The sequence below is a fragment of the Rattus norvegicus genome, chromosome 2 (assembly GCF_021556685.1).
Source record: "Rattus norvegicus strain SHRSP/BbbUtx chromosome 2, alternate assembly SHRSP_T2T, whole genome shotgun sequence".
NCBI lineage: Eukaryota > Metazoa > Chordata > Mammalia > Rodentia > Muridae > Rattus > Rattus norvegicus.
Window position 1 is genome coordinate 47,002,428 of NC_141535.1, and position 19,720 is coordinate 47,022,147.

The 19,720-nt window shown below is 44.5% G+C and overlaps 1 protein-coding gene and 1 long non-coding RNA gene across 9 annotated transcripts in view; both read right to left on the reverse strand.

The window, feature by feature from the left end:
- LOC120100714 (uncharacterized) overlaps window positions 1-19,720 on the reverse strand; it is a 135,169-nt gene that overhangs the window by 22,305 nt on the left and 93,144 nt on the right. The window contains exon 6 of one of the 8 annotated variants that reach the window (XR_015673994.1): window positions 17,642-19,498. The exons of the other annotated variants lie outside the window; for them this stretch is intronic. This is a non-coding gene — a long non-coding RNA (uncharacterized LOC120100714). Of the gene's footprint in view, window positions 1-17,641; window positions 19,499-19,720 lie in introns of those variants that run through there. 8 annotated transcript variants of the gene reach the window in all.
- Hspb3 (heat shock protein family B (small) member 3) lies at window positions 12,424-13,138 on the reverse strand. The gene is given in 1 exon segment (NM_031750.1): window positions 12,424-13,138. A coding segment is annotated over 1 exon segment (459 nt). The 5' UTR covers window positions 12,993-13,138; the 3' UTR covers window positions 12,424-12,533.

Genomic DNA, 19,720 nt, shown 5'->3' on the forward strand with positions numbered 1-19,720 from the left:
CCTCCTTCCCTCCCCCCTCTCCTCTCCTTTCCTCTCCTCCCCAGCCCTGCAGCAGATAATCTATGATCTGGTTCACATATCCTACCTTCTCACCACCTCTCTGCTGGTGACGACCACAGAGGAGGGAATGGAAGAGTGCTTGCTCTGTGAGTCTGGGATTTTTGTTCTCAGTGTGAACAGCTAGCTGACAGTGAACAACATCATCCACGGAGAACTCTACTTCCAAGTGGAAAGTTCCAGTAAGAGATCCCTCCTCAACTGCAAGCTGAGGCTCTGATCTGGGAGCCCGATGCCCACACCTTTGGATGTGTGCCACATTTTCGCCCAGTGCTGTCTCATTCTGAGACAAGATCAAAGCTCCACATGTGACCTAGTCACATTCGACTCCCTGTTCTTCAACCTTATGTAGCCCCATCTTCCAAAGTCCTTGGAAGCTATGACTTTGGTGGGCAGTTTTGATCCCTGCTCCAACCTGGCAGCCCCCTGTGCGTGTCATCTATTCTCAGGACACTTTCTCTCTAGTCTGATAACGCAGGAACTATATTATTATCCAGACTGGGGTGAAATGTGAGAGACCCATGGGTCTGAGGACCCAGCCTCTGCCCTTGTTTGGGGGGCATTAAACAGTCCTATGCCAGTATCTGGGTAACATTTCCAATTCTGGAGTCTCACTGTAGTCCCTCTGTCACCTAGCAGTTGGAGTAAACTTTCTAAAATCCAAAGCTTACCATGCCTGGCTTGGCTAGCAATTCTCCCATGGTCCCCACTGCCATTAGGATAGTCTTTAGTAGTTCAGGAAGCAATGCTGGAAGACCAGCTGGAGAGGGAGTTGAGGTCTAATCATTCAGGGCCTTGACTCTGGCTGAACTCCTAGCTTTGAATCCTTACATCTACTGAGTTCTATGTCAGCCACATTGTCCCTTTCAAAGCAATCCCTGAGCACCTCCTGTATGTAAGGAAGTCAGGATGCAAGGAAGAATATGGCAGCCATGTCTCAGAGCTTATGCCACAGAGCTTGTTAGTTAACTAGTGAAGCTGCCAAGCCGTGAACCCTCAGGCCGGGCAGAATGACAAGGCGCTTCTTTCCACACACAACCAGGTAGGGTTTTTTCAGTGGCACCTGTATCCCTCAGGATGGCTTTTCATTTATGAGCATACTTTTCTAAAATCATGGAAGAAATACCTCAGGATCGGAGGCATACTGTCCCCATGTCATCACAACAGCAAGCAAAGAGCTCAGATATGGTGGGTGAGTGCTCAGGCACTGGGTGCTTAGATCCAGCGAGGGCTCAGGTAGGCTGAATGCTAAGAGGCAATCAGAAACCATGAATGCTTGCACTGAGCGCTCAGACACTGAGTGCTAAGACATGGTGAGTGCTTGATACAATGAATGCTCAGACATGGTGAGTGCTAAGACATGGTGAGTGCTTGACACAATGAGCGCTCAGGCATGGTGAGTGCTCAGGCCCAGTGATTGCTCAAACATTACAGTTGCTGAATGAAAGCAAAAAAACGGGGGGAGGGGGCTTAGTCTGTTTTTCTACATAGCCACTTACAAGGCTCTTGAATTTCGATCCCTTTCCTTCCAAATAACACGTCAGCCCCATGATTTGCATTAGAATGGATTATGATAGAGAATTTGTCAGCTTTTTAGGGTGGTTGTAGCTAACCTATCACCTACTTGTTGTTTCTGGAAGCAGAACTCTCCCCCAGGGCAAGTAAAGAGACAGCCAATGCATTCTCTGGGTGGCTTCTATCTTAGCAGAGATTCATTGTACAGTATTCTAGCATAATCTTTCACCAAGGATACCGGCATGCTAAGACCATCTGAAGAGTACTTGTATTGAAACAGTGTGTGTGTATGTGTGTGTGTGTGTGTGTGTGTGTGTGTGTGTTGTGTGTGGCGGGGGTGTCTGTGGTTTTGGTACAAACTGATACTTCCTCACTTCTATGGTAAGTTTTGGGCAAGAACATGGGTGAGAACCCCTGATAGGTCTGCTCTGTAGTAGAAGCCCTCAGCCCTTGTCTCAGTTATTGGTTTTATTGCTGTTAAGAGACACCATGACCAAGGCAACTCTCATAAACAACAACATTTAATTGGGGCTGGCTTACAGTTTCAGAGGTTCAGTCCATTATCATCATGGCAGGAAGCATGCATGGTAGCAGGCAGGCAGACATGGTGCTGGGGAAGGAACCGAGAGTTCTACATCCTGATCAAAAGGTTAGGAGGAGCTCCTAGCTCTTCCTCAGTAGGCACGGCTTGAGGACTAGGAGACCTCAAAGCCTGCCTACACAGCGACACACTCCCTCCAACAAGGCCACTCCTATTCCAACAAGGCCACACCTCACAATAGTGCCAATTCCCATGGGCCAAGCATATTCAAACCACCACAGCCCTGTCATTCAAAGAGGTAGGGATGTTTCCCACAAGTCTTGCTGTTACTTCCTTGAGGTCTCCTCTTATTCTGTCAGTTACTCTGCAGTGAGCCATGACATTTGTGCAATGATTTTTACACAGTTCAATCCCTTCAATTCTAAAGCAGTTTCTCAATTCAATTTCCCATCCCTGCCCTGAAGAGAAGTTTACACACAAGCTTTAGAGTATAGGACACTTATGCTCTATTTGATTTTTAATGCTTACATGATACTTCCCATAGAATCTCATTCATTCACACTCTCCTTCTCTTTGCTTCCCCCAGTATTTAGAATCTTGCTAATCACCGACAATGGCACCATTTGCTTTATTTGAATTTTCATTCTACTCCAACCATTGCTAGTTACAAAGCAACAGTAGTGCAGTAAGCAGCTACCTGTCCTGAGTGCTCTTCCTTCCATGTTGAGTGCCAATCGATTATCTCCCCAGGTTACATGCTAGAGTGAGCGATTAGCTACCCCCACTGGCCTGGAACAAGGCGCTATACCAGCATAACATTGTTGGTCACTGATGGCAGCTGTCTGGAATAATGGGGGACTTTGAAAACCAAAGGAGCAAATGCTGGAGAGAAAGTCACGAAAAGGGAAACAGGTTAGCAGAGACACAGGAGAAAAGGAGTCGTTCATTGAAGAAGAAGAAAATACCAGAGAAATCAAAATTAGCAGAAGGCTGGACAAAGGAAGTTTTTGAGAGCTAGTTTGAAATATCTGAGAATAACCTTGGACAGAGTAAAATGTAAAGATAAACAGAAAGAGAGAGACCGCATGTGTTGAACTGCCGAGAGGTGCATAGGAGAGCAAGTGGAAGCACACCGTTTTACAAGAGGTTATCTCACTTCTTTTAGGAGGTCACTTCTCTTTTCTGGAGTATGTATAAAGCATATTCTTGTGTAGCATTTGAAGAGAAGGACAGGAATAAATCATTTAAAAAACAACTGCTTGTGCTGAAGTACTCTTCCTCAACTAGAGCTCTGTCATCTCCAGAAGATCACTGGTCCACCCAGTCTGGATCTCCAGAGTTGCTGTACACGGTCATGCCCTGCAGTTAACCTATAACTAACGAACTGCGTAAATAACTTAGAGTCCCACTCAAGTGATATGCAGTGATCATCACCGTTCTTTACTGGGTTTTCCCTCTTCCTCTCTACCTGTCATCAAGGAAAGATATAAGTTATCCATTGTTCCTCAAAAGAGTGAGGCCTCTTTCAGTCAGTACGGCTGTAAGGTATGTAGGCTTAAATATGGTTGGTCCCCTCAGAAACTCATGCTGAAATTTGACTGCCATTGTGGTGGCGTTGGAAGGTGGGGCCTCTAAGAGCGTCGTTAGGATGGATTGGGGCATTATGGTGGGACTGGGACTCATAGAACTAGATTAGTGACCGTGCACACACGCGTCTTTTCATTCACCCGTGCTTCTACTTTTCCAGATGAGCTGAAGCAGCAGAAGTGCTTCAGTTCTCGGACGTACTAGTCTTGAGAACCATAAGCCAGAAGTAAGCGTCTTTCTGTGGTTAATTACCCGGTCGTAAGAACTCCATGAGACCACCAGAAAGCTAAGACAGACTCCGTAAGGGATGATGGCTGTGTCCCACATTTGTGGGTCAGTTCTAACAATCAAACCCCGTGTTGTTGTAAAACCCTGAGGCTTCACACTACTGTAGCCAGTTGGTCCATTATGTCCTCCCGGGCTAGGGCCCTGCCTGATAGCCACCATCTTTGGAGGCAGGAGATGCTCTTTCCCTCTGTACCCCGTTACCACCCAAGGCTGCATTCTTTATCACTTTAGTGAACCCACCTTTTCCCCACCACTGGAGACAAAGCTTCTCTCGTTTTAATTTTTTCTTGTTTTCACCTTCCACATATATCATCCCATCCCAGCCCCTGCTTGTCACAGTCCCCTTCTCAATGGGACATGAGCATTTTCAGGACCTTGTTTATTCTTGGCTAAGCAGTGTAGAATATTTAATAATTCTGGTTCTCACATGCTAAAGACCAAGAAACCCCAGGCGTATCGGTAACCCCTGATAGAAAACTATTCTGAAACTTGTCCTGTTACAAATGCCATGGGGACATCAATCAAATATAGACTCGGGGACCGCCCATCTCTTCTGGAACCCAAATCTACTTATAGGACCTGAAAATCTCTATATAGCCTGAAATGTTTGAATATACATAGCAAGATGTACTGGGAACAGAGCCTAATTCCATGATATTAATGTATACTTTGTATATACCATATACACGTAGCCCGAAGGTCATTTTATGTGCTATTTTTAGTGTACCGATATTCCAACAGCAGTTGTCACATCTGGACAGTTGAAGATTTTTCCACTTGTGATATCACAATTCAGAGCAATTGAGATTAGCGATGTTCAATCAGATGAGCCAAGAAACTATGTCGAGAAGAAAAACTCTCTCCCCTTTTCTCCAACTTGTCAGCTGCTGTCGTCATCCAGAAGTTTGCCACAGCCTAGGCCCCCGTGAGAGACAAGAAATGCAGAAGACAAACTTGGGTCTCACGATGAGTCTGACTGGGAATGTTCCTTATAGAAATATTGTTTCTAAAGAGCGAACATAATTTAAATAATCTTTACCCTTAGCACCAAAAAGAATGATCCACTCTTCATTTCTTGCCACGGGAATGCTTCTTATCACGGCAAAGTTGCTGTTTCGAAGAAATTTGTGGAAGCATAATATCCCACAGGGCAATGCGTGATGTTTTTTAAAACCGTACTTCAACAAACAAAATAAAGAACAGGATCGCAAGAATTTAGGAACACGATGCTTGTCTGCTACGGGAGCAGTCCCATTCAACGTATATGTCAGTCTGTGAACAGAGTGGGGATGTGGGATGTGGAAAAAAAAACATATTTATAAACGTGTTCCCAGAAACATTTGAACTGCACAAAATGATGGGTCATAGTTACTGGACTCATACCATATGTTTTATGCCAAGGGTTTGACACCTTATATGAAGCCTAAGTACCCTAGCTTGTGCGGAATGTCTGATTTTAGCACAGTTTAGCCTGGTGTCCCGAGGAGGTTCTTAGTTAGGGTGAGCCAGACTTACTGGCTTCACTGTGTCTTCATCTCATCTAATCATCAAAGCAACTGTAAATAGAATGTGGATTCTGTACCCCTGCTGAAGTGCCACATGGAACCCCATAAATATATAAAGTAATTACACTCAATACTAATCTTAAATGTTTCGATGAAAATGTCAACTACCTTGATTTAACCATTATATATACTATGCATGTATCAAAGGATCATGGTGTCTCATAAACTTATACAACTGAAATATAATAACAACCTAAACAATCCCCAAGTGCATGGCACAGGCACCATAGTTGTCCCCATTCCGAAGATGAAAAAAATCAGGTGAGCAAACTGCCTAAAATTTTCCAACCTAGAGAGGGGGCAAACTTGGATCTCCAACTCCCGCTGATTGACATTCATTTGCCTTCAAGTCTATATCCCTAAGTGTTCTGGTCTTGACCATGAAGCCATGGTCTTTGAGGTTTCTTTATTTTGTCTTCATCTCTGGGATCAAGTTGTTGTACGGACTTCATACCAAACAAGCTATTTCAAATCTGCTGTCCAATTTAAAAAAAAAAAAGTCAATTACACAAGAAACTATTTGTATCGCATTCAATAGCAACAGGAAATTGAAGGCACGTTGAGTTTTCCAGGGCTTTGAAATGTTATTTTGAGAACTGGAGGAAACTGGCCTTGGAGAGAAAGCACAAGAGCACAGAGGAACCTGGGCCTATAAGGATCAATGGGAGAGGGAGAGGAGAGGGCAGCCAGCAGCTCCTGGATCAGAACAGCACGATACGGTGGGTCACAGGGTACCACCATGGGCAGTTCATTTATCCAAAGCCAGGGGGCAGGAAAGGGCCACTCTCACCTCAGTGTACTGGTCCAAGAAAGCACATGCCAGTCTGCTGTGGGGGAGATGATAGATTAAACTACTTCTCTCCTGAGAATCCTTTCGGTATCTTTAATCCACTTCTTTCCTTTACTTCATGGGACATAATGAGACTGGATTTAGGTTGGTATTTCTAAAGCCCTTTTACATTCTGACTCTTTTTTTTTTTTTTTTTTTTTTTTTTGGTTCTTTTTTCCGGAGCTGGGGACCGAACCCAGGGCCTTGCGCTTCCTAGGTAAGCGCTCTACCACTGAGCTAAATCCCCAGCCCCTACATTCTGACTCTTGAGTCTGGTTACGGTTCGCCTTGCTACTGCGACTTTCTTCAAATGGGAGTGTAATTACAAACAAAACGACACAAAACCAAAAACAATATACTACTTTGTCCCAAAGACCTGCTCTAGAAAGGAGAGGGGAAAAGTTTGATAACTCTGAGGGAGGGGGAAGAGAAGTCTTAAATATCCTGAGGGCCCTTCTGGACTCTATTTTAAGAGGTGACAACTGAGAGAGGGAAAGAGCTACTTTTAGCCTTAGCGTCTACAGCAGCGAATAGAGCCTTTGCACGGAGCGGGGGACCCACCACAGCTTCGCTTACTGGGAGCTTCTGCGTTCCTTCTGTGAGTTGTTACGTCTCCCAGGACAACTCAGCCCTCAGGAAGAGTCTGCGCTGCGCTGACACTTGGCAAGGATACACCAAACCGGAAGAGAAGTAAAAGACATAGCTTCAAAACCCACAGAGAGAGCTCTGTACACCCAAACTAGACAGAAGCAGAAAGCCGCAGCTAGGCCGTGTGGCGCAGTATAGATCCGGAAATTTCGCCAAGGGCTCATGTGTTACTTGGCTACTGAGCTAGGATGCACTGGAAGGGGACGAAGACTTTAAGTGGGGCCTCAAGGGAGGTTGTCAGTCATTGGGCGGGGACTCCTTGGAGAAAATAATGAAACACTGTCTCTTTCATGCCTTCCTGTGAGGGGAGCAATTTGCTTCACTGTGTGTTGGAGCCATGTTGTACGCCTCGGGCCTAAAGCAATGGTGCCAACTAGTTGTAGAGGGAAACTTCCCAAACTTAAGCCAAAAGGAACCTTTTTCTATTTTTAAGCTGATCTGCTCCGGCCTTTTGTTACAGTCCACAAAACCTTAACACACCCTGTGAACCCGATAGTTCCTTTCCAAGTGGAAATGACTAGTGTCAAAAGGAAGTCTGTATTTTGCCTAAGGAAGAAATACAAGATTCTAGGGACAGGGATCGTTCTTCCTGTGTGATACAGGGAGTAATGGTGTATGGAGCCCTTTTGGTTCCGGGAAGGAAAGATATCCCTCTAGTTTCTCTAAGAAGAAAGAAAAGGTCACTGGGCTCCATGCTTGCTTTATGACTGAATCTTTAATGTTTAATCCCTTCAAAAACCAGGACAAAAGCAACACATAGTTTAACCTCAGTGAGGGAAAGCTAGTTTGTAGTTGAGGAGAAGACATCAACTATCCTGCTACACAAAACAAGCCTAAACCCCAGACTTTGTAAACACTCAGAGAAACTTATCGCCGAGAAAATCAGAAACATACATTGCTTGGAACTCGATCTTCTTCAGTTGGAATTTATGTATGGAATGATCTGGTACAGACATTGAAGATGATTCTGTGAAGGATGCTCAAGGAATCATACAAGGGGAGGGGTATGCCCATATGTTACTTAACACATGACACAAATAAGGATTAGCGCATAGAGAAAAGAACTCAATTAAACCCATGGGCATGGCAAGGCACACAAAGAAATGCTATAGGTTTTAACACAACAGAAATGAGATTTGGCCTCTTTCTGTGCATTCACACAGTGGCATTGTTTGAAAGTGTCAGGTCCAAAACCCAGGTTCTGCCAATGTGGGGGGTGGGGTGGGGCTTTAAGAAGAGACCAGATGATGAACTGCTTTCTCATATAAAGACCTGAAAGAGGGGTCTGTCGGATCTTTTCCTCCTGCCTGGGAGGCTGAGGAAGGAATATTCTGGTTATATGCAAGCCCCTATCCAAAAAAAGAAAAGGTAAGAAAGAGAATAAACTATAAGTTAACACAGAAAAATCGATATTTTAATTATTCTCTCCACCTAATCATTTAGTAGCTTCTAGAAAGCTTCTAGCAATGACTAATGCTGAAAAGTAGATTTTTGTTAGGCTGGAAGATTTTTTTTTAACCTGAAGTTGTATCTCATTTGTTTTTAATAATAAGTACAAAACAAAGTTCCACTCACAGCATTTTCAGACATCACATTATTAAGAACAAATATGAATCCTGATCCACTGATTTAAAAAAAAAATCAGTCGTCCTCTATGTCTGTTTACTTTCAGATTGTCCATATAGATTCTATTTACATCTTTTAATGCATAGGTCTTCCATACATGAAGCTGCCCACATCCTGTCCTCACAGAGAATTTTAAGCAGGCAATTTTGCATTTACAGGAATCCATTCCTGGAACAAGAGGGTAATAGACAGGTGAGACTAACATATAAGGACAGAAAATTAAGACCCCTGACCAAGATCATTTTTTTCTCACATCCAATTTTTTTTTTTTAATTAAGGCCCCAAAGTCTTTGCTGAAAACGTCCCTGAGGAACAAGACAGTATAGTTCATTTTCTCTCTAGTGATAAGTGTAGCAGAAGATGCTAAGGGACGCCTGGGGCTTGGAAACCTAGCGCCTCAGAGGCTGAAGAAGAAACCGATACAAATTGGAGGCCACCTTGGGGCTACTGAAACATCGACTCAAAAATCTGAGAGAAAGAAGTGTGTGTGTGTGTGTGGGGGGGGAGACGACCTGATTATTTAGGATGAGAAAACAAGAAAAACTCAACCAGAAAACAAACATATTGCCAATATGATCAGCACACTGACAACAGGAAATTTGGACTAGCTGGACCTCTTCAAACATGCAGGAACAAGGGGTTTTCTGCATGCCTCTGCTGTGTTCATAGACCGTGATGAGGAGGTCTCTTTCCAATGTTATCTCTTCCTCAGAGGATAATGAGGTAAGAATGAGGTCAAGGACAAATTCAAGATCTAAGTGTAGCTCAGACTCTGGGAGGTGAATGTGAGACAAACTTCAAAATGTCAGTCACTTCTAGACTTCCAAGATGAGGGGCAGACAGCTTAACTACATACAGAGACAGACAAACTTTGGTTTACAAATGACAGGAAAGCATTTAAGATTGTTTTAGTACCAGAGGGTTAAAATTAGATATAAAATGGGACATTGGGGCCTGATAAAATTTGAAGGTAGTGTTAAGATGCTGAGTGACAGATGTCATGGTTGTCATATTTACCCACCCTTTGCCTCCTGCAGGTCTACATTTAAGGTGCATTTGGATGTAAACTCTATGCACATTCCCACCTTTCCGAATGGGTCACCTGCCTCCTAGACCATGCAGCTGTCACCTTTGCCTGTATCTTGAGAAGTTTCCTGGGTGCAAATCCAATTCTCTGCCCCTCCTCTTCTTCCTACCACATAAAATGCCAAGCAGACCAGGTTCCAACTAGAAACAGAATTGTACTTCTCAAGAAATTTTAATGAGCACATCATCTATGAAAGGGTGGCAGAGACAGGGAATTAACGAGGGATGAAGATATGCCCGGGACAAGAAGATGAGAAGGCCACATCTTCTGCTGAAAGGACCAATGTTATAATCCCACATTCTCATAAGGACTGGAGTAGCCCTTAGGGGGTCTGTCTGCTGGGAGACACTGGCCCAGGAGAAATATTAGTCGGCTGAACTCTGGAAGTAGGAAAAACAAGCCCCGAGTATAGGGATCGTTTTGAGTGCTGTGTGGAAACTTCACCTGTCAATAAAAGGCTGACGGCCTATTAGCAACAGACAGGAAGTAGAAGGTGGGAGGGAGTTCCGGTAGATAGATTTGGAATGCTGGGAGATAATCAGAGGCGGGAGATTTGTCCTGGACTCTGAAAAGGGGGGTGGGTGGGGTGTGTGTGTGTGTGTGTGTGTGTGTGTGTGTGTTGGAAGGTATAGAATAGTTTAAATGGGATATATAAATTACGAGCTAGATTCATTTTCTCAAACAAAAACATCTCATCCTAGACTTCATATTAGGCCATAATATTGTAGATTATGGCCTAGACATTTATTCATAAATAAATGATCCTCTGAGTTCTCATTATTCAAAAACTGTGGTATGGTTGGAAAAGCCCCTGGGTACTCCTAAGCTTGTCCTTCCTCCGAGCTGTAATCCCTTTGCTCCTAAGTGGGTGCCTCTCATTGGGTGAAATCAATTGGAAACCAAAACAGTGTAGCCTGTGTCAGAGCCGGGCTGGGAAGCACAGAATGTTTGGGTTGATGGTAATCAGGATGTCAGATTTCATACAGAGATAGTTCTAATTTTGCGCCAGACGATAAGGAAACATGAGCTAGCTATTTAAAGTCTCATGGTGGTCAACAATGAATCATTTTATTCTTTGTAGTGTTTGAAAATCTAAAATGTTCATGTATGCCTTTGAATTTTTTAATTTTATCTTAGAAACAAAGAAGTGATAACTGAAGATGTGTTGAATTTTCATTTTTGAAGGAAAAAAAATCCTCATGCGTAGAAGGAAGGTGTTATTTAGGAAAAGGTCAGGACCAAAAGAGAGGCCTTGGAGCTATTTCTTTCTCGAAACATGTGTTGGTCACGTAATTACTCTGATGGCAACAATGTTTGGCGGGAGTAACATTGTGTCCCACTTCTGAGCCTGTTAGCAGATCTGGTATCCCATTCACTCCCGTTAGCTACATCGCCCCCGCCCCCACCCCACCCCACCCCCACACGCACACTGCTCATCTGTGAAGTTTAATTTCTCAAACAAAAAGGTCTCATCCTAGACTTCATACCCCAAATGTCAGCTATAGTCATGAAATTCATATAAACAGATAACTCCAAAATCCTTCCGAAGTTAGCAAAAAGTAGCAAATGTCACCTCAGATTTTGTTTGGTTTCTGGTTTTTACTCACTCCGTGCCTTCCTTGTTTTAACTTGAATACCAAAGAGACAAGATGGAGGGGGACAGGGATGGGCTGTCTGCAGTCACCCAGGTGTCAGCCACACTCTGAGATCTTCTTCTATTCTTAGCACTGTCGTGGGGCTCCCTGTGAGCTCACATTCAGCGCCCGGTGGAAGGGAAGCAGCCACTTTCTCCACATAAGTATTTAGAACGCACAAAATGAGATAGCAAATATTCTAAATGCCTACGAGCAGCTGTTGAAGGCAAGCTTCCCAGTGCTGGAATTCTGAACCTCTACCAGCCCCATCTTGAGCCAAAGTAGCAGTTTGGGAGAACAGAGGCACTAATCGGGTTGTGACAAGCATGTGCTGTGCCAACTCAAATGGCTTCGTGAGCTCAGGTTCCTCACTGGCCGCAAGGTTATTTAAAACTTTAGACCAGTAGAGACAGCAGATGCGGACACTTGCCATCTCCCCTTCGAAATAGCGAGGGTTACGATTTACTGAATTCAGCAATTCAACGTTTTAGTTTCCTACCCCTGGCATATGAGATAATATACACTATGAATTAACAAATATGACAACAAACCAAGTACTATATATACACTGTCTACCAGCAAAACTCCTGGTAGGGTTCAGTTTAGCTTTGAAAACTATATGTGGTCTATATGGGAACTTTTAAAAACTAAAATCCCTGAAAACTCCCATTGATGTTTAAAGGAGCAGCTACTGTTGTGACTTTTAACTAGATTCAGACCTAGCTCCTGGGTCTACATTTTAAAATGAAAATATACAGAAATACAAATTTTCTCTTTGAAGCAATGCAGAAACTTTTCATACAACAGGTAAGAATCAGATCTCTTTACTGAATGTGGCTATTTTCCCGTGGGTTATACAAACGACCTCTCTGGAATTTTAGACTCACCAAAAAAACAATACTGGGTGCCCTCTAGAACCAACCACAGTCTGCTAGCTCTCTGGTGGTTTCATTGTGAAGGTAGCATCCTTTCTAGCTGCACAAACACGTTTGAAACCTTCCCTTTCTGACTACCAATAAGAAAGACAACCTCCACATACCAGGAACTGTGGATACATTTTTAATCCTCATACAAGTTACAGCAGTCTCTCTCAAGAGTTTAAGAATTCCCGGGCTTTCTTCTTTCTCCTATGGCATGAACAGGAATCAAAAAGTTTTCACTTGGTCTCTAATGGATCCTTTACTTCCACCACCAAGATTCCATCATGACAGAGGATGGCAGACAAATCTTTGGTTTCGACTCCATCTGGCAGTTTGTACTGTCTGGTGAAACTCCGTGATATAAACCCGTGTTCGTCCATTCTGGTTCCGTGCTGTGCCTTGATCAGCAGCCAGCCCTCGAAGGTCTGGATGATGATGTCCTCGGGCAGGAACTGGACCACATCCAGCAAGATCTGGAAACGGGATTTGCCTTCTCCAGGTGGCGTCCCGGCGGAGTCTGAGTCCTCTGCAAGAGCCTTTGGTGTGCCTCTGGCTTTCCTCAGGTCCTCGATGGTTGGCCCGGGCAGTGCGTATAGAGCATGATCCAGTCTGCAGTCTTCTAAGCCTCGAGCTTCAAACTCTTCCTGATAACGCACTGGGGTCTCGATGAGGTGCCTCAAAATGATTTTTGCCATAGCAGAGGCAACTCCAGCGTTGAACCGCTTCCCTTTCCGTGAGTGTCCAGCCCCTGGCGCTGCCTGCGGACTCGATTTCTAGTCTTAGCAGCTTCCTTTACAGTCCTGCCCAGACAGCAGCTTAATTGGGGCTGAATCAGACCAGCACACCGACTCTTGTCTTTTCACACACACTGACAATGAATATCTATTTATAGCCGCCACTCCGGGTTGCATTTAGCTCACAGCCTGTACAAGTGGGCCAGGCAAGGATCGGTCTTACAGGCTCCCTCAGCCTTGGCAGGCCAGTCTGCCTGGCTCACCCCAAGAGACAAAGTAGAAACCAGAAGCAGGGCCTGAAGATCACAACGTGTGACCTCCCCCGTGAACCACTGGGTATGCAAACATCTGAAGTTAGTTGGGCCTCTCCCCACTGCCTGAAAATCCCATCCAGGGAGAGAAGATTCTAGCTCTGGTTTACGAGAAATAAAGAAGCGTGCACCATCAATTTCAAACAGCTAATAAACTCCAACTAAGTTCTTATCCTATACCGTTCTTTTTACTCTTTTGTGTTTAAGGAACATCTGAGCCACATCAGCTGTTTTTAATACATTGGACTCAGCACAGTGAGATGGGATGAGAGTGTGAAACTTCAGAGGGGGGACAGAGGGCTCAGGACTGACAGAGTCAATAGCAGAGGGGGAAAAATGTCAAAGCTTTTAACTATTTCATATTAAAGTTCAGAAAACAAAGAATTAATTTAGCCAATACCACGCTATTGAACGGTAAAAGACACTCTTTCATTGCCCTTCCACTGGAAAAGAAAGAGGCAGTTGCTATGGGACATCTCCAAGATATGCTTTGTAAAAATAAAGTCTGGGTGCTGGTCAAGTGCTCTAGAAGCGAAGTACGTCCTTACCTCCTCACCCAGCTCAGGCTTGCAGGCTACATTAAGACTTTTCTGCTTTACAGCCCTGTGATAGACTGACTACCCATGACTCCACACTCGGCTATGTCAACGACAGTCTAATCGTCTTTATTTTCCTTAAGCTGCCTAATGGTGACGTAAACCGGTCAGCAGAAAGGAACATCGACTAGCTGTTGATTTGTTTGTTTTTAACTCTCTTAAGGGTACTTTCCTGAACTTTGCTTCCTGACTTCTCAGTGAAAGTTGTATGGCTCTCGGGAAGGCAAAAACTACAGTTTTTAGAGAGAGAGAGAGAGAGAGAGAGAGAGAGAGAGAGAGAGAGAGAGAGAGAGGAGATAGAGAGAGAGAAACGGGGGGGGGCGGGCAGGGATGTACATAGAGAGAGCGCTATATAAAATCTCAGATACTGTACAATTGTGCAATGGTTTGTGGGTCTCTAGAGTGACAGGAAACACAGACGTATGTGTGTCTGTGGCGTTACCTGAGGAAGATGGAAGAGAAGTTGAGTGGGAAATAACCAAAATTATCCCTAGAGCTGGGGCAAAGGAACAGTGATTAAAAAGATGAGACACTCTATGTAATCACCTTTGCTAACCGTACCAAGGCTTCCATGGCTCAGCGGCTCATTTGGGGATGCTAATAACAGGTGCTTGGAGTCTGAGAGAGTTTTCTAGGAAGAGCCATAGAAGGTTCTGCCTGGGGTGCTTGAGCCAAGAGTGAGCATCACAGTTCCAGACGATGAAGGCAACTGCACCCCTGTAATGCAGACTTGAAAATAAGAAGTAGGGTGTTTCGGCTGGAATGTGAGCATTTGGAATCAGAGCAGGAAGCCGGATGCTTAGTTAGCTGTTTACAGAGCTATTTTAAAGAGGAAAACAATTCTTCATATTTTGGTAGTCAAAAGGCCAGTTAAGGCAATATTTTTTCCAAATAAAATTTGGATTCTAGCCTAGAATAAAGAAGTTAACTCAAATCTGTTCCTTCCTTCCTTCCTTCCTTCCTTCCTCCCTCCCTCCCTTCCTCCCTCCCTCCCTTCCTCCCTCTCTCCCTTACTTCCTTCCTCCCTTCCTTCCTTTCTTTTCTGGCCATATCTGTAAGAAACATGTTTGCCACCACAACCCATTGTGGACACAGATGCACGTCTGGTGAGGATCATTTCGCCTTACTGCACAGAGACCCTCTGACGTCGGCCCTCATAACCCCTGAACTGATTTCACAGCCCTAGTTGACTACAAGTGATAGTTTAAAACACACCCACTTGGGGCTGGGGATTTAGCTCAGTGGTAGAGCGCTTGCCTAGGAAGCGCAAGGCCCTGGGTTCGGTCCCCAGCTCCGAAAAAAAGAACCAAAAAAAAACAAAAAAAACCACACCCACTTACATTTCAACAGTTTCCGGCAAAGTAAAGACCAAATTGTATTACCTGAGGGTAAATTTACCTTCTGTATGATTTAACCTTTGATTTCTCTTTTGTCTGTAGCCGTGTATGGCTTTGAACAGGAGGGAGGAAGCAGAGGGAGGAGGTGGAGAGGAGCAGGGCTCCATCAACGGCTTACGAGGTGAAGGGTAAAAGGTTAGGCTTACCAGCAGGAGTTGGTGGCAAGACAACAAACTACAATTTGTCAGGGGCTAAGCACAGCCGTCAAGTTACAGTCTCAAATAACCTGGGTGAAAGGAGCAGAATCAGTCAGGGGCTACCATGGGCTTTGATTCATTTTGATTAAACATCTTTAAGGAACCGACTACTGGCCTGCTTGAAGGAGTGGATTGGCAAGAGGTCCTGGCGTACCTTAGTGGTGGAATCTGACCCCTACATGGGCAATAGTCTGTCATAGTTTCTTTAAAGCCAGAATAAAGTAGAAACTTTACAGGTTCTTCGGAGAGCCAGTTGTGTTGGATGGTGCTTTGCTGAGGCAAACACATGAAGGAACATTTCACTGAAGCAGACACAGGAGAGACACCGTTCTGCTAAAGCAAGCGTGTGAAAGAACACTTGAAGGATTCCTTGCTAACGACACACATGTATCGGCCTGCCTTGTATTACACAGTTCATCTCCATTTGTTGGGACTCCCTGGACTTGGGCTGACTGGATGCATTTGCTGAGGCAAGACAGGTGCTGAGGCAAGGCATGTGGAGGACACATGATGTTTGGAGGGTATAAATAGGACTTGCAGAATGACGGAGAGGGAGGGAGGGAGAGAGAGAGAGAGAGAGAGAGAGAGAGAGGGAGGGAGGGAGGGAGGGAGGGAGAGAGAGAGAGAGAGAGAGAGAGAGAGAGAGAGAGAGAGAGAGAGAGAGCTTGTCTTGCTGGTAGAGCTAGCTGTACAACACTTATAGGTCTTGTGTCTTTGCTGATCTCGGCTTACCTGAGAGAGGCACAGCCAAGAACTTCTCCTGGTGTCCCCCCTCCCTACCCCCAGGTTCCTCCTGTTGACTCAAGCCAAGGCTAGGTCATGTCGCCGCTGTTGCTAACACAACTCTACCAAACCGAACTGCTGGTGTATCCACGAAATGTTGGCGAACGGATGGAGCTGCAGCTGCCTGCTAACCTATGAACTAAACTGCCAATTTCCAGACAACACAGACAGGAGCTGCTCACTCAAGGAACCTTTCTAAACAGGTCCACTTCCCCCATGTCCTTTCTTCCCCACTACCCCTAGTGGGTAGTGGGCTAACAGGGAGTTAAGGCATTTAAGAACTGTCATTAAGAATAGGATTAAAAAAAATTAAAGTTACACCAGCAGTTTCAAGTTTCCCTTCAGTAAGGTTCTATTCCATAACAAGACCCAGTGTCAGTTAAACCTTATGGGAGTTGAGGAAGGGGACTCATGTGCTCTGTAGATCTGAGCAGAGGACTCTTCATGCTAGAAAAAGATTAAAACAAGAGGAACAAAACAAGTAAGAACACATATCCATGCCTAGGGGTATCTAAAATATGCATAGAGGGGTTCCATTGGCTCATGCTATAGACCAGTAGGTTTCACTATGGACAAGACAACACATGTGTGCATGCACTTTCAGAAGGTTTGAGAGGCTGAAGAGAGTCATCTTCCAAAAATCCTGGTAAAATTACATCGTCTCTCTGGGAGCAAATATAACTATCAGTGCTTAGCTTCCGGTGTTAAAACTGCCATTATACGATCTACTTTGATAATTCTTTCTGAATCTACATTTTTGGTATTTTCCCTTCTTATGTCCTAAACTCTGCTCTATCAAAAATGTTCAGGGCTGCAGCTGGAGAGGTGGTTTGTGGATGAGGGTCCTTGCTGTGCAATGTGAGAAGCTGAGTGGGTCCCCAACAATCATGTAACGCTCCCCAGGACTGTGGGAAGCAGAGACAGGGGGATTGCTAGGGCTTTCTGGCCCAGCCAGCCTAGCCAAACAATGCTAAGTTCCAGGTTCATCGGGAAATGTTGCCTCAAGGGAGAGCATCAGATGACAGTGCATGATGCCCTCCCCTGGTGTGCACACAGACCATGCACACAGGCATGTACCTGTGCACACATTCATCCCCCTCCCCCACAGCCTTCAGGTTGGGAAGATAGTTCAACTGGAAAATAATTTGCCCTGATAACATGAGGACCTGACTTTGAACCTAGGAAGAAGCTTGGCACTGTGGCATGGACCTCAGACAAGGTGGAAACAGGCAGATACCTAGAGTTCAGTGGACAGCCAGCCCAGACTAATTGGGGAGCTCTAGGCCAGTAGGATACCCCTTTTTGTTTGTTTGTTTTCTTTTGTTTAAAACAAAGTAGGCAACATCTCAGAAACAACATCTAAGGCTGACCTCGGCCTCTGTACACACTTGCACAAACACATGTGCACACACATACACTCCTTTCTGGTGTGGGATGGGGGGTAGGGGGAAAAAAACCTAATTTTCTGGGAGGAACAGCTTAGTGAAACCCAGATGGTATGTAACAGTAAACTCTGAATTTCTGGACACAGAAGAGTGCTTTTGATTCTGCCACTGAATATTCAATGCAGCATGTCTACACTCCTCCAATGAGACCCGAACATAGCATCTGTCTTGGACCATTTTAACATCCTTATATGAAGAAATGGCTTCTAACATGTCATATGCTCCTTTGAGTGTCTATATATTTTTAAATGCAGCAGAACATGCTAATTCAGACTTGAAAGAAACAGATATTTTCAAGATGTAAAGTGAACTATGAAACAAAATCCAGATTTAGTGTGATCCGTGGTGTGACGGAGTACAAAGCAGCTCATTTTTAATGTCGTGACTGCCCCCTGGTGGCAGAGACTGGGATTTCATGCCCGGAAGGCTGATTCTTAAGAAATAACTAATTCCGAACAAGCCAACTCTTACATCATTGACTAAAATTTCCAAATTAATGTTTGCATATGACAGCACAGATCGCTAGTTGGCATAGCCTGTGCAGATTTTTATGCTGTGCGTTCTATGGTGAGAGGAGAAAAGATGGGACAGGAAAAATTTTGAAGGATAGTTTTTGAACTCTTGCTTTCTGATTGAGAACTACCAAGCTTAGAATATGTGTGCCCTACATAAATATGGCCATAACAGCATCAAAGCAGTGTGATCAAAGAAAACACGTAAGTGACACAATGACTCCTGGGATCGTTACTTTGACTTTACCATCTGAGCCAATGTCAAGTCACAATTTCTTTGACACTCGTTTTCTTTTTTGCTAGTAAAATGGGAAAAATACTCCTTTTAGATCGGCAATGAGGTTAGACAAATAAAAACTGGGATGCATAAGACAGAACCTTCTCCACAGTAAATGGATGTCGGTATTTAGAATACAGTATTTTTGAAAAAGGATCAAGGTCCTTTGGAGGAAAGATGGTTTCCCGCACACCCATTTCAAGTTAATGGGTTGTACTGCTGTGCTTCTTTAAACATTAATCAGGGCCTTGGAAAATGCTAGCTGTTGCTAGAAAAAAACTGTGAGTTCTATAGCTGGGTTAGACCAGGTCAGACTTAGGAAGGCACTGACTCGTTGCTGTAGCAACGCGGCTATCTTTATCAGTCAAGATCAAATTGTTTTCTAAGTTCCTTCCCACATCTGATCAGAAGCCCTTTGGGGTTGGTAACACGATTCTTGGGTGTCTGGGCCATTGGTCTTGGGAACCTCAAGTCTGCCTTTTCAACCCCGAGGGGAATTCCAAAGAAACACTCAGTACAGCTTGCTCTCAAGCGGCGGCTCCTTTCGAGTTCTCTCTTCCAGAGTGGAGTTCAGTTGAGAGGTCAGGTTAAAGAAAGCATGGGACTGGAGATAGTGAGGTAAAAGAACTGGTGAGCATGGGGAAGAGAGCGCCAACAGCATCGGATCTCAGTGAGCACGAGGAGAGAACCACAGCGTTCGATCTCAGTTCCAAATGCAATACTGCAAAGGAACGGACTGAGTTTATGAGGCTCCTTTGAGGTTTGAAGAATAGAGAAAGAGGAAAAGCATCCATATTGATTCCTGCAGCCTGCCCAGGGGTTCTCTAAACACTGGACATGTCTTCTTTGTGTATCTTCTTTCCAACACACCTCGCGACCATCTCCACTGACCTCCAGCACTGGGCTCACTCAAACAGTTGCTTCAAAAGCACCTTTTCCTGGCAGGATTCTAGAATCAGATACAAGAAGCCAGTTAACTGGAGGTAAGAAATTTATCCCCAGGAGGCTGGCGGGAAGGTTTCTTACCATCTCTCCTTTCCCAAGCCAGGGACACTGTCCTTGTTTGATCCCGATTAAGATTTAGGTGAGCCCCACCAAGGCTCAGATGCTGGGGTGTTGGTCACAAACTAGTGGTGCTATTTTGAGAGTTTTGGAAAAGTCTAGAAGATGG